Below are 15,742 nucleotides of genomic sequence, written 5' to 3'. Positions count from 1 at the left end.
ACTGTTTTCTGGAGTATAGGGCGCATGTTTTTTGTTTGTTTTTTGTTTGTTTGTTTGGTCTTTTTTTACTAGTTTGGGAGGTCCTGTGACTTATACACCAGTCATACACATACTGAAAAATGTTATATGTTGTTCTTAAGAATATTAACTGTTTTCTGGAGTATAGGGCACATGTTTTTTTGTTTGTTTGTTTGTTTGGTCTTTTTGTACTAGTCTGGGAAGTCCTGTGACTTATACTTCAGTCAGACACATACTGAAAAATGTTATATGTTGTTCTTAAGAATATTAACTGTTTTTTGGAGTATAGGCCACATGTTTTTTGTTTGTTTGTTTTTTTGCGGGGGGTCATGCGACTTATATTCAGGGAAATCATACATTCATTTTCTATACCTGTTTAGGGTCAGAGAGGACAAAGAGCCTATCACAAGAGTCATAGGGTGTGAGGCAGACAGGATGCCAGTTTATTGCAGGGCCACATGTAGACACACACACACACACACACACACACACACACATGAATGCACCCCTATGATCAATTTAGAGTCATCAATCCACCTATAATGCAAAGTACATGACAACAATGCACTAAAATCTCAAATTAAAGAGCTGAAAGTACAGAAAAAGGTACGACTTATATTCTGGAAAATACAGTTATGTGTAGTAGCATCCTGCATAAAACTTGTGCCAGATAAACATGCAGATCCAGTGACACAAATGGACTGAAACAAAGGTCAAAACCCAGTCTCTCCAAAACCATAAATTTTTAGTTGAGGCCAATGGGACCATCAGTGTGCAACATATGAAAGAATTTGAACAAACTGTTTTCATTTTATTGATGAAAGTCTGTGCATTTCTGCATAGTACTTACTGGGTTTTGCACCTGAACTTTTCTACTATATATACATTTGTGTGTGAGAGAGAGAGAGAGAGGGTTAGAGAGTCCTTACTGCATAATGAGTCGCATGTTTATTTTTTATTACACCATCGTCTCCATATGCTCGGAACAGGCCACTCCCCCTGCAGCTGACCATTCACTGGTTGCTTCGGGCAACACTAGCACGAACTATTTTCAGGGCCGCCTTATGAACCCAGTGACCTCTGAACCCATTGTTTTTTAAAAACAGAGGGGTGTCACAGTAAAAGTCATGTTCATGTTTAAATTAATTATGTTGAAGTCTCAAGTTTTATTTTGCGTCTCAGGTATAAGGACCTCGTGATTCCTGCATTTGGAAATAAGAAGAAAGTGTCACCAGAGGAGAAGTGCCGCTTGGTTCTGCAGCAGTCCAAACTCCAGGGATGGCAGGTGTGTGTGTGTGTGTGTGTGTGTGTGTGTGTGGTGTGTGTGTGTGTGTGTGTGTGTGTGTGTGTGTGTGTGTGTGTGTGTGTGTGTGTGTGTGTGTGTGTGTGTGTGTGTGTGTGTGTGTGTGTGTGTGTGTGTGTGTCCCCGCTAATCTTCTCTTTATGTCTTCATCAATAACAAAAGACTTGCCAAATGGCTTAATCCTTGACCCGCTCTCTGAAAGATCCCATGGAATCTTTGTCAAGTCGTTCCAGCTGTCCCGCCTCATCATCATTCTGCTCACACAGACATCCAGAGTAGCCAGCACCCCTCCACCCGCTCCGCCAGACTGCTGTTATGTCTGAGAGCGCGCGACCCCACGGGTCACATCGGCCGTGGCCTCACACACGCGTGCACACCCCAGCACAATACCCTGCAGACTCCCTCGGCTTACAAATACGCCGAATACTCGCGCATGTCGCATGTGCTGGAATGAAAAGCGTCTGTGGAAGCGTGCCACACCCCATCGTCCCGTGCACCTGGGATAGAGTGACCTCTGTGACCCTGAAATGCCCTCATCGCCCCGGGATAGCACATGCGGCGTCAACATGCAAACCTACACCCCGCCCGTTATCATACATCACCGCTGATGTCACATCGCTCATCAGGCAAACTGCGTTTTCTCCAATTTCGAACAGCAAACATTCTCACACATGGAAAACAAAAAAAAGTTGTTGATGGGAAATATTGTCGCATGACGCTGGTGTGTGTGTGTGTGTGTGTGTGTGTGTGTGTGTGTGTGTGTGTGTGTGTGTGTGTGTGTGTGTGCGTGTCCGTGCAGATGGGCAGCAGTAAAGTGTTCCTGAGGTACTGGCAGGCAGATCAGCTCAACGACCGCTGCTACCAGCGCCGCAGGAAGATCATCACCTGTCAAAAAGGTAACTTTTTAAAGAACATCTGTGAACAGCTGTGAGCTTCTCGCAAGCGTGTACTGATGCCTCTGATGCCTCCCCGTGTGCCAGTGGTCCGGGGTTGGCTGGCCCGACGGCGCGTTCGCCGCCGGCTGACACTGCAGCAGAAAGAGGAGCGCACTGTGCAGCGCTTCCTGCAGGGGGCGGAGGACATGGGGCTGCGAACCTACGACCAGCTGGTCATTCAAAATGCCTCGGATATCGCGCGCGAGAGCGACCGGCTGCGTTGCCATGGCAGCAGTCTCCTCAACACACTTGGCAGCAGCCCGCCGCTTGGTGAGAGGCCCGAACCGGTGGGCAAGGAGGAGGAGCAACCTGTCAGGAGGTGAGTCCTCAAAGAGCATCAGGATCCACAATGATGATGATGATGATGGAGCTGAATAAACATGCAATTATTTTATTTTTTTATATATATTTCTCCTGATATTGATTGCATTTCTCACATTTTTGGTTTCCAAAACATTTTATTGTGCAGCATTTTTTCAATTTATTTTCATTTATATAGCACCAAATCACAGCAGAGTTGCAGTGGTGGACACACTTCCGATAACAGATAATTATCGAAGATAATGTTTTCATTATCAGATTACGTTTTTAGATAAATTTAAAAACCATCATCGGACTAATTATCTTCCGATGAATTACCGTCCGATAACTTTTAGACCGATAACGTACTAAACTAAGCTCAATAGTGAATAACATTTTTAAAACTGTTAAAGCTGTTGAGACCTACCTGTTAAAAGTTTCCTAATAGATATGTTGTTCTATCGTCTGCAAACAGAAACCACTCTATCGTCTGGAAGCAAAGGAGAACTGGTGATGAAAAAAAAGTCATTTCCTTTAACACCATACTAATATAATCGCAATGTCACCAAGTCATCCAGAGGCATACATGTTTAACTTATGGTTCAAATTTTAACCACTCATTTTAGACAAGTTATTTAAAATTATTGTCATGTCTGAAGTTTATAAAGTGAAAATATCAGATATATGTTTTCGTTTTAAAGTAATGTGCTAATTTTTAAGGTTTTGTGAGCACATGCTGTGCCAGGCAACAATGCATTATGGGTAGCATAAGGTAATCTCAGACGTTCACAACAGGACAAATGCATTTCAGACACTCTGTTCAGGGTCCACAGATAACAGCATTAAACTCTAGTGCCTAAAACTCTTGTGAATATATTCTCTGGGTTTATAGACGTTAGTGTATTTGCGTTTGTTAAATTCCACGCATCTTAAATGTAGCAGACACGGATTATCTGGAATTTTGTTTGACATTTTTTCAAGGCCGCTACTGCCATCTACTGGCCAGGAGTGTTCATGGCAGTATTAAACGTCTGGGTACATGGCTACTCTCAAAGTGTTGGTATTGTCCGTTGTCCAGGCGCTTTTTGTGTGCATATATTTGTTAACTTTGTATTCTAAAACTACGGTTAGAAGTAATTCCGACTCCTTATCGAACGAGGTTGGCGCCATGTTTTTAGTTTTTGTGGAAGTGACGGCAAGAGAATAAGGCTCCTGATTGGATAGAATTTTAATCAGTACCGCCATCCAAAGGTTTGGCAGACTAATTACAACACATTTATACGGTTCGATGTGGATGGATTTTTTTTTTAAACGACGTAGTGTGGATGAAGTTTTTTCCCCAAACTGAAAGGGTAAGATATTCGGTTTTACAAATACCCGACAACGTGTGTACATGGCCTTGTGTCTGTGAAAGGCACTATATAAATAAATTTACTTACTTACTTACTAATATTGAGTGCACGTTTTATAACATCATAAAAGTTTTAAAACATGCAATTGCGATGACACTTCCAGGGCTCCGTAAAAATGCCTGTTTTTACAAATAAAAATGGAATATTTTACAAAAGCACATTTATCTTTAAACCAACACACGACACACGTCACATTAACGTGTTGGTTTACATAATAGATTACTGAACCAATCACTGTTTAGCACTTTTACCCAGAATGCTTTGCAGTCTGTGTTTGTTACAAAACCTCAGAATTAGTGCCTTATTCAACATTAAAAGATATATGTTTTAACTTTGTACAAATGACAGAATTGACATTAATGGAGTTATTCTATCAGTATTTTCAAAAAAACATAAGTTAGTATGACTTTATTTTTCAAGACCTCCGCCTGACCGGAGTGTTGAAGTTGATAGAGAGTTGGCCTTGTGCCTGCTCTCGGTGTGCCTCTGTGGTGGGAGCGTTGTTGTAAACAAGAGCTTCTAGCATGGGCAGGATGTTGAAAGAAAAATTATTATGATTAGTAAAGAATTGATTCCGTGGGTGCTCTCAGGATTTGTCTGTGCTGCTTTCTACAGGGGGCAGCATGGTCAAACATTGCTTATTCTTTAGGTCGTTTACTGCTTTTGATGCTTTCAAAAGCGATCGTGTTAAAATTCAATTTCAGCTCTTTAGTAACTGTAAATGGCCCATAGACAACACCGGAATTTATCGGTTATCTGTAACTTGCGATACATTTTTGGGTGGTTTATTGGTTTATCTTTATCAAAGAAAACTTTTCAGTTATCTTATTATCTGTTATCGAAGTTAATTTTTTGGTTATCTGTGCCCACCACTGCAGAGTTGCCTCAAGGTGCTTCACACAAGTAAGGTCTAACCTTAGTAACCCTCAGAGCAACAGTGGTAAGAAAAACTCCCTCTGAGGAAGAAACCTCAAGCAGACCAGACTCAAAGGGGTGGCCCTCTGCTTGGGCCATGCTACAAACATAAATTACAAAACAATTTACAAAACAACTTCACATTAAATTAAATTAAATAATTAACACCTTTTACTGGAAAGGAATCCACAGCCTTTAAAACTATAAATACAATTTTTAAAAACCATTTCAGTGATAGAAAAAAGTCATATGACTGCTGTCCGGTTACAAAAAGCTACTTTCTGCTCTTTCCAAAGCAACTCAGCTCAACCCACAAAGAGCACTGTCACTCAACAAGATCTGGATTTTAAAATCTAAATGGTCGACGTTGATGGTGAGTCTTTGTCTGTGTCCCAATTCAGCGGTTGGAAGTGTCAGGCTGTGATCGTCGGCCACTTACAACATAAGTGGCATGATGTGGCGGTCCCATTTCAAATGCTGCTGTTTCCCCTGGAAACGAAATATACAGTAGTGTTCAGAATAATAGTAGTGCTATGTGACTAAATAGATTAATCCAGGTTTTGAGTATATTTCTTATTGTTACATGGGAAACAAGGTACCAGTAGATTCAGTAGATTCTCACAAATCCAACAAGACCAAGCATTCATGATATGCACACTCTTAAGGCTATGAAATTGGGCTATTAGTAAAAAAAAAGTAGAAAAGGGGGTGTTCACAATAATAGTAGCATCTGCTGTTGATGCTACAAACTCAAAACTATTATGTTCAAACTGCTTTTTTAGCAATTATATGAATCACTAAACTAGTATTTAGTTGTATAACCACAGTTTTTCATGATTTCTTCACATCTGCGAGGCATTAATTTTGTTGGTTTGGAACCAAAATTTTGCCCGTTTTCTAGTGAGCTTGGGGTCATTGTCTTGTTGAAACACCCATTTCAAGGGCATGTCTTCTTCAGCATAAGGCAACATGACCTCTTCAAGTATTTTGACATATCCAAACTGATCCATGATACCTGGTATGCGATATATAGGCCCAACACCATAGTAGGAGAAACATGCCCATATCATGATGCTTGCACCACCATGCTTCACTGTCTTCACTGTGAACTGTGGCTTGAATTCAGAGTTTGGGGGTCGTCTCACAAACTGGGCCCTTGGACCCAAAAAGAACAATTTTACTCTCATCAGTCCACAAAATATTCCTCCATTTCTCTTTAGACCAGTTGATGTGTTTTTTGGCAAATTGTAACCTCTTCTGCACATGTCTTTTATTTAACAGAGGGACGTTGCGGGGGATTCTTTCAAATAAATTAGCTTCACACAGGCGTCTTCTAACTGTCACAGCAATTACAGGTAACTCCAGACTGTCTTTGATCATTCTGGAGCTGATCAATGGGTGAGCCTTTGCCATTCTGGTTATTCTTCCATTTTGATGGTTGTTTTCCGTTTTCTTCCACACGTCTCTGTTTTTTTTGTTGTTTTTTTTGTCCATTTTAAAGCATTGGAGCTCATTGTAGATGAACAGCCCATAATTTTTTGCACTTGCATATAAGTTTCCCCCTCTCCAATCAACTTTTTAATCAAACTACGCTGTTCTTCTGAATAATGTCTTGAACGTCCCATTTTCCTCAGGCTTTCAAAGAGAAAAACAGGTGCTGGCTTCATCCTTAAATAGGGGACACCTGATTCACACCTGTTTGTTCCACAAAATTGACGAACTCACTGACTGAATCCCACACTACTATTATTGTGAACACCCCCTTTTCTACTTTTTTTTTACTAATAGCCCAATTTCATAGCCTTAAGAGTGTGCACATCATGAATGCTTGGTCTTGTTGGATTTGTGAGAATCTACTGAATCTACTGGTACCTTGTTTCCCATGTAACAATAAGAAATATACTCAAAACCTGGATTCATCTTTTTAGTCACATAGCACTACTATTATTCTGAACACTACTGTACAACAGGTGTATCCCTCTGGGCCCAAACAGTGAGGGTGCAGATCCTGAACTAAGACACAGACTATGTGTGCTGATATGCCTATTTATATTTTTATGTTTATCGATTATTACATTTGACACAAGATGTGGTGTTGGGTGGATGGGCCCATAAAAAAATGTATGGGCATACACACACACACACACACACACACACACACACACACACACACACACACACACACATTTGCATGCACGTATGCACACAAGAAAAGCCTAAACTGAATGTGTATCGGTCACACAGGATATTGTGACCAGTGAAAAACACTGCCTGCTGTAAATGCACACACGCGTGACTGTAGCATGTGATGTGCGACGTGCACGTCCAATTAGTCCAGGACCTAACTGAGACATGTGTGCACATCATTTATGAGAGAATAACTCAACTATTCCAGACTAAAATGACTTGGGATATGTGCCAAAATCTCTATCCGGGGATTAATAATATGCCCTTTTTCATGCAGTGTTAATTCAAATACAGCTGTACTGAATTTTCAGAAAATTCAGAGAATTTAGACAATTTTCACATATTGAGAAAACATCAGTTCCTTATATTGGCGTTTAAACTGATTGACATTTGGACATCGCTTGAGTTCCTTCGCCAGATTATTCCATATTTTAGGGCCACAATTAGAAACACAAAAGTCTTTCCTGGTCATCCGAACGCCAGCAATTTTAAAATGATACAAGCCCCTTAAATTATATTTTCTCTCTCTCTCCTTGAAAAATTCTTGAATTCTGATGGGCAGTTGCTTATTTTTCACTTTATACATTAATTGCACAGTCTTAAATGTAATCATGTGGTGAAGTTTTAATATTTTAGATTTAATAAACAATGAATTGGTGTGATCTCGATAACCTACATTGTGAATTGTTCTTAATGCTCTTTTTTGAAGAATGAATAATGATTGCAATGTAGTTTTATAATTGTTGCCCCAAACTTCAGCACAGTGAGCCAAGTAGGAAGCAACCAATGAACAACAGAGAGTATGAAGTGCTTTGCAATCAAGAACATGCCTTACCTTATTTAGTACTGCAATACTTTTTGACACTTTCTTTTGAATATGTTGAATATGAGCTTTCCAATTAATTCTTTCATCAATAATAACACCTAAGAACTTATTTTCTTTGACACGCTCTCTGATTACCCCTTGTATATTTCACTGAATTTGTATACAAATTCAGTAATGATGTTAATAATATTATTTGGGAATTCCAATTCCCAAATAACATTATTTTAGATTTAGACAAGTTTAGTGATAATGCATTAATATCAAACTATCTCTTTAACTTTATCATTCCAATATGTAAATGGGAAAATAATTGCTGAAGATTTTCTCCTGAACAAAACAGGAGAAAATCTGTAGCATTCCAGCTGCAGATTTTGGACGTGCTTCAAAATGTGGGGCACGTCCACATTTTGATTCTGTGCCTCTACCTGCTCCGTCCCCCACGTAACCCTCAGGCAGACAGACAGACGATCACGCTCACGTTCATACCTGCGGGCAGTTTCATGTCACCAATTAACCTCCGCGTCTGTGGGCTGTGGGAGGACGGCTGAGTGTGGAGCCAGAACTCGCAGACAAAAGGACAGTGTATATGATGTCCACGCACAGAAAGCCCCCAGGTCAAGTTTGAACCCCTGAATGGTTCTAATAACCGCACCACCGCGTCACGCATGAAATGAGCATCTGCATTTTTTTTTCTCAGTCCAATAAGTGCATCGCACCCTAACATGTCCCCCGGCCCTCACAGGCGGGTCCGTCCCACCGTCTCTGTGCGTCTCAGCTTCATATATTTGTGCCTTCGCAGCCATATTGCTCATACATCTTATATCTTCTTCAGTGCAATGTCATGACCTTTTTTTGTCAAACCTTATTACATGTTTTCAAAGCTGGTGGCCAGCTTGTCTATTATATTAGAATTATTCTTTTGCTATATGTGTGAGCAGGATCTCTCCTGAGTGGAAGCTACGTGTGGTTTGTATTTTTTTAATGCAGTGCTTTTATAAATATCCTGACACAACTCTTTTTGCTGAAATGCACTTGAACCATTTCACCAGTGACTGTATCTTAAAAATCTCAAAATGGCCTTGCACAAAACACGAAGGGCCCTATCTTGATGATCTGTACCGTAATGTCTAAATTGCATAGCGCATTTATGGCGTGTACAACTCGAGTTTGGAATTAACACAGTGTGTAATCTGAACACAAAGCACAGTGTAGGATGCAAAGAGGTTGTATTTACCCACTTAATTAGGTGCGTGTTTAGGCTTTTCTTTGTCACAATCACCATCATGATAAACTGCTTTGCATATATGCATCAGATGGACAAGCATTATGGAAATGCTTTCTGCTTACCATAGTCTGTGTATGACATGTACGCAAGACCAGCATAACCTGTGTGAGACAACAGAATCCCAAACCCGCACCCCCTCACCAAGAGTTCCCAAACAAGCAAAACTATAGCTAACAGGCTAATGCTGCTTTGGGTTTTTGATTAAAGCTTTTTTTTTGTGGACTGGTTGGTGGTTTTCATAACCAATGGCTTGGGTGCCGGTATTTAAATAGCCGGCATATAGGTTCAGTGACCATAGCACTAAATGTGGAGCTTTTGTCATCAAGATTCCTGGTAATGAGTGCTCACACGGTGCTAATGATGCTAACATATACAACCCAAAATCAGAAAAAAAGTTGAGTTGGTATGTAAAATGCAAATTAAAAAGGGGGGGCAGAGAACCTTATATTTACACTATAATTCAAGAGGCAAGAAGGTTGTGGGATCGCTTCCCACCTGGTTCCCACTATCACACTTTCCTATTCAACTGAATGGGAACATGTACCCAAACCTTTGGCTTGTAATGTATATCATTGCAGTCAAATTCAAGTTCTTATCATTTGTTCATTTTCTATACACACTTACTCCAATTAGGGGTCACGGTTGGTGCTGGAGCCTATCTCAGCAGTCATAGGGCGAGAGGCAGGGTACACCCTGGACAAGACACTATAGGTGTGAATGATTCTATATATTATATACGAGAATCATTCACACCTGTGGTCATTTGAAAGTTTCCAGTTCACCTAACCTGCACATTTTGGAAGCTGGAGCACCCGGACAGAACCCACGCCAAAACAAGGAGAACATGCAAACTCCACACAGAAAGAACCAGGTGGGAAGCGATCCCATGACCTTCTGGCTGTGAAGCAGCAGTGCTAACCACTAAGCCACTGTGCTACTGCCCCATAACCATAATGTCTGTAATAAATAGTACAATCAATAAAATTAATCCCAACCTGTAAAACCTAAAAGTATGAAAAATGGCATGAACCCAAGATATTCCATATTTTGTGTGGTCAATGTCACTCAACAAAAATATAAACGCAACACTTTTGGTTTTGCTTCCATTTTGTATGAGATGAACGCAAAGATCTAAAACTTTTTCCACATACACAATATCACCATTTCCCTCAAATATTGTTCACAAACCAGTCTAAATCTGTGATAGTGAGCACTTCTCCTTTGCTGAGATAATCCATCCCACCTCACAGGTGTGCCATATCAAGATGCTGATTAGACACCATGATTAGTGCACAGGTGTGCCTTAGACTGCCCACAATAAAAGGCCACTCTGAAAGGTGCAGTTTTGTTTTACTGGGGGGGGATACCAGTCAGTATCTGATGTGACCATCATTTGCCTCATGCAGTGCAACACATCTCCTTCGCATAGAATTGAAGAGAACACCTCTCCAACGTGCCAAACGCCAGCGAATGTGAGCATTTGCCCACTCAAGTCGGTTACGACGACGAACTGGAGTCAGGTCGAGACCCCGATGAGGACGACGAGCATGCAGATGAGCTTCCCTGAGATGGTTTCTGACAGTTTGTACAGAAATTCTTTGGTTATGCAAACCGATTGTTTCAGCAGCTGTCCGAGTGGCTGGTCTCAGACGATCTTGGAGGTGAACATGCTGGATGTGGAGGTCCTGGGCTGGTGTGGTTACACGTGGTCTGCGGTTGTGAGGCTGGTTGGATGTAGTGCCAAATTCTCTGAAACGCCTTTGGAGGCGGCTTATGGTAGAGAAATGAACATTCAATACACGAGCAACAGCTCTGGTTGACATTCCTGCTGTCAGCATGCCAATTGCACGCTCCCTCAAATCTTGCAACATTTGTGGCATTGTGCTGTGTGATAAAACTGCACCTTTCAGAGTGGCCTTTTATTGTGGACAGTCTAAGGCACACCTGTGCACTAATCATGGTGTCTAATCAGCATCTTGGTATGGCACACCTGTGAGGTGGGATGGATTTTCTCAGCAAAGGAGAAGTGCTCACTATCACAGATTTAGACTGGTTTGTGAACAATATTTGAGGGAAATGGTGATATTGTGTATGTGGAAAACGTTTTAGATCTTTGAGTTCATCTCATACAAAATGGGAGCAAAACCAAAAGTGTTGCATTTATATTTTTGTTGAGTATAGATCCAATCCTACTTCAGTGTATGACTTTTTTATAATGTATTCAGTTATTATTTGATGCATAAATTGACAAATGCCAAATAATTGTTACATTTTATAAGCTTTTGCACATTAATGTAAATACTGTGCAATTTTCTGTCCTCCAAAGTGTCCTTGTGCACGAAGCATCCGCTGCCGGGACGTCAGGCGGAGCAGAAGAGGAATTACTGTGGTTATATTTTAAAATGATTTAGGATTAACAGGCATACAAAAAACATACCACACTTACATGCGCTCACAAACATGCACACATTCACTGAAGCAACACACGATGCACCTAATTTCTCTGCAGGTATTTAAAATGCTTTCAACTACACGCACGCTCGTCCGTCCCCCGCCTGCACGCTCGTCCGTCCCCCGCCTGCACGCTCGTCCATCCCCCGCCTGCACTCTCAGAACCAACAGATGGCTCACTCAGATTAGCGACGAAGATATTAAACTGCCGCTATCAAATTGCTGCAACAAGATTAGACTGCACGCATAATCCATTGATGATTGCTCTTCCTCCTGCAATTGGCCTCGTTAGATCATATTTGTGTCAGGACTGAATGCACGTATGATCTCATTAATATCGGACCATACGTGCATGTTTTAGCCTAATATGTGCTATTAAGTTATAGTGGCATCGGTTTTCTACCCTGCAGACTTCCATTTGCTTCAGTTTATTGTTGACATTTGAAATGCCGTAGTCTTTGGATAAACAAGCTGCCTTCATAGAGAACAATTAATATCTACATTTTCTTCAAAGTGACGTTATTTGAGTGTTTTGGTGCAGTAAAGGCTGCAGAGTGAGCGGCCTGATAGTGTTTTCTGATTGTGTTGTAGTGAAGAGAGAAGAACAGAGTTCAACATTCAGCTGCATGCTGGGAATTTGAACATTATGATGAATTATTATTGATGAATATTAAAATTCACAATTCCATTTGTATGTGCTGGAAAATGGATATCAGTATTATACTGTGGCTGGAAAGTGTATACTGTATATTGACTCCCAACATTCTATAATATCCTATATGGGTCCTTAATGGGAATCAGACATTAGTTGGATGTGAAAATGATCACACTGGTGTGAAGGAGTATTAGGACCTCATAAAAAAAATGGTGGAGGATTTTTACTTTTATAAAGTTTTATAATCTGAGAATAAAGTAAAAACGTAAAGAATAAAGTCAAAATCCTGTTTCGAGAATAAAGTTTTTGGTTTCTTCTTTGAACATAGGCACATTTGAGCAGCTTTTGTCATCATCTTGTGGGCGATGTGAGCATTTCAGGGCTTCTGGTGCATTTCATACTTGAAACCTAAAATTTAGCACCAAATTCTGGGCCCTAGGTACTAGCCATATTGAGCTCCCCCCCCCACACACACACACTGTTATGTTGTTTTTTATTAACGGAAACACCAAATTTCTAATGCATAGTCAAACCAGGTCTAAATCATGTATACCTTAATCACACCTGGGAGTCAGAACACTTTTTAAAGTTGGGGGCTAATATTAAGTTGGGGGGGGGGTCTGGGGGACCAAATTGCAGCATTTTCAAGAAAAATGCTGCAATTTGGTGCATCCCTGTGCATTTTAACAAAGATATACACCAATGCTAACTTGACTACAAATTAGGGTTTGGGATATAAAATCTACAGTCACAGCAAAATATCTAATTTAACACAATTTTCCAAAATAAGTAATTAAATAAAAGTGTAATTCATCGCTTAACAGTGTGTAATTCTCTTTGTGAAGAAAAAAAAAATACATAATACAATATTCTACAAACAAAACATTAAAGAACAGATTACCCATCTTATAGTCAATGTCATTCAGTAAACTCAGTCCATATTAATAACAAACAGACTTTCAGAATATTACTCCCTTAACCTACAACATGTAGATTAAGGGAGTACTGTACTGTCTTATGAAGTAATATAAAATAATGTCATAATAAAAATGACATATTTTATAACCCTGTATTTGAAAAAAGAAGGTAATTCCTGTTATTCTTAACAATATTAGACTGAATAAATCAATGCAGTATATTTGTGTTTGTTATAAAATAAGGAAAAAGGTTAATTCATATTATATACTCTCGAGATTCATACCATAACAGCCCTATTCCTTTTCTGTATACTTTGTAATTTTCTGTAATACTATATAGTTTGGATAGTCATCTTCTATCTGTCCCTCGGTTCGTGGGACTACAAAGACACACCATTTATTAGGTAATCCTAATATTAGCTAAAAAAACAAAACAAAACAAAACAAACAAAAAATAAACAAATACACAAAACAGGAAAAAATGTTGTAAAGGTTACTAAAATTCAATTACATTTTAGTTAAATCATTTGCTTGTAAAGTGGCTCCATATGCTCACCTTCACTAACATCCTCGTTGCTTGTGTTCTTTTATGGTTTTGTCTTTTTATTGTGTTTTTAAATTTTGAATTTGATTTTCTCTGTTTTTATTATGCTGTGTGAAGCACCTTGAGGCAATCTCATTGCGAAATGGCGCTATATAAATTAATAAATTTGATTTGACAAGATGAGGGACCAGAACCTGGACCAGTACCTCCTGCTTTGTCTGAACCTAAAGGCCATGGGGTTCATAATGTTAATATTACATTATGATAATACATTTTTTTATTGGAAAAAAGTTTAACCAATTTGTGTGTGTGCATGTGTTTTTGTAGGCAGGTGAGTGTGCAACTGTGTGTGCAACTGGACAGCAACAAAACAGACTTTTCCAAATCTGTGCATATATGTATAATGAAAGGGACAGCGCTAAATGCATGCAGTTATTTTTAGTATTTGTGTAATTAATTTGCCATAAATACGCTAACAACCAGTGGAAAGTCAGGGGAGACTGGGTCAAGACATTTGATTTTCTTGCAGCAGAAGTAAGCTGTCCTGCTCCTGTCCTGCTCCTGTCCTGCTCCTGTCCTGCTCCTGTCCTGCTCCTGTCCTGCTCCTGTCCTGTCCTGTGTGTCGTCACAGCAGCAGCCACGTGCTCTGTGTCCCCCTCTCTCCCTCTCTCCCTGCCACGTGGACTGTGTGTCTGTGGGGGGAATTGAGCAGAGCTGTGGCTGCTTGTTTAGTTATTTTGCCACCAAAACCGGCGTGGGTTTATCGTGTCTTTCCCTGTTAAACTGTGACGTTTATATGTTCTCAGTGCTGATATTAGCAAGTTTCCTGCGTGCACGTTAAGATGGTTTTTGAGCTCACCTCTCTTCTCAAAGAATTTGGTTAGCAGCTGTTTTCCCTCATTTAGTTTTCTTTTTTCTCTTCTTTTTTGAAATCCGGACTTAGATTTTTTTTTTTTTTTTTTTTAAGTAAAGACATGTCTTATTTCAGCCTAAAAACCTCCTCTTTCTGTCAGATCCCATTTGGGATGTGTGTGTTGGGGGGGCGAGCAGCGTGCCACCTGTGCGCCTGGACTAAACCATTGCACAACTGTGCAGGGGTGGAAGGGTCCTCAGAGATCTTTCAATATTATTATTAGAGCAGAATTATGTTTCGCAACATTTATACATTCATTCTAATTATATTCTTTTACAACATGAATTGTATGAACATTAATAAAATGCAACACAAAAATGTATTTAATGCCAGTTTTTTGTGGACCCCCTCCCATGCTCTGGGCCCTGGGTACATAGTACCCTTTACCCCCCAGTCCGACGCCCCTGTGTGTGTGTTTTGTTTTGGGGTTTTTTTTTGCACACAGAGCTTCGACCCCTCAGTATTAATGTTTAAAAGTTTTGATTTTGAGAGTTTTACGGTTCTTGTGTTTTAGGATGTGGAAGGTTTTGCCATACAGAGGGAACATAAGGACAGATGAAAGGACAGCAATTTTTCTAGACAAGCACAACTTACATTTGTGAATAATGGGGTTTGTAGACTCCGTTTAAAATATTATTTTTGTCATTGTTCATTTATTCATCTTTAGGGTTGTGGAGAAAATCGGGAAAGTCCCTGAGGGATCTGTCAACGGGAGTGGTCGAGTTATTCGCCACTTTCGCTCTAGCTCAGTTCCCACCCCTCTCGCCATGGACATCATGGTCCATTCTACAGCCAGTCAATCCATCAAACCCACCCTGCAACAGTCAGCCCATACCACAGATGACTGGGCCGGTGGGGGAAGCCTCGCTTCTCCTCGGAAGCAGCCTCCTCCCAAACCAAAGAGGGATCCCAACACTCGTCTCAGTGCATCTTATGAAGTCGTTAGTGCCGGGTTGGTGATGGGAGTCAAAGAGAGCCCCACACCAGAGGGATGTGGTTCCCCGGCTGGAAGCCCTCCAAAATCCCAGCTGTCCCCAACAGACCCTGCAGGTACATAACCGCTACTGGATGTTAGAAGCTG

At 40.4% G+C, this 15,742-nt stretch overlaps 1 protein-coding gene across 4 annotated transcripts in view; it reads left to right on the top strand.

The window, feature by feature from the left end:
* myo16 (myosin XVI) overlaps positions 1-15,742 on the top strand; it is a 236,115-nt gene that overhangs the window by 189,103 nt on the left and 31,270 nt on the right. For all 4 annotated transcript variants that reach the window (XR_004564741.1, XM_034185981.1, XM_034185980.1 and 1 more), the window contains exons 28-31: positions 1,201-1,303; positions 2,121-2,217; positions 2,302-2,575; positions 15,329-15,711. Coding sequence is in view for 3 of the 4 variants with exons in the window: in XM_034185981.1 (XP_034041872.1) it covers positions 1,201-1,303; positions 2,121-2,217; positions 2,302-2,575; positions 15,329-15,711 (857 nt within the window). In the remaining variant the exon portion in view is untranslated. The remainder of the gene's footprint in view (positions 1-1,200; positions 1,304-2,120; positions 2,218-2,301; positions 2,576-15,328; positions 15,712-15,742) is intronic.

Source organism: Thalassophryne amazonica, chromosome 14 (assembly GCF_902500255.1).
Source record: "Thalassophryne amazonica chromosome 14, fThaAma1.1, whole genome shotgun sequence".
In the NCBI taxonomy this organism is placed as follows: Eukaryota; Metazoa; Chordata; class Actinopteri; order Batrachoidiformes; family Batrachoididae; genus Thalassophryne; species Thalassophryne amazonica.
This window is presented reverse-complemented; position numbering and strand designations above follow the sequence as displayed.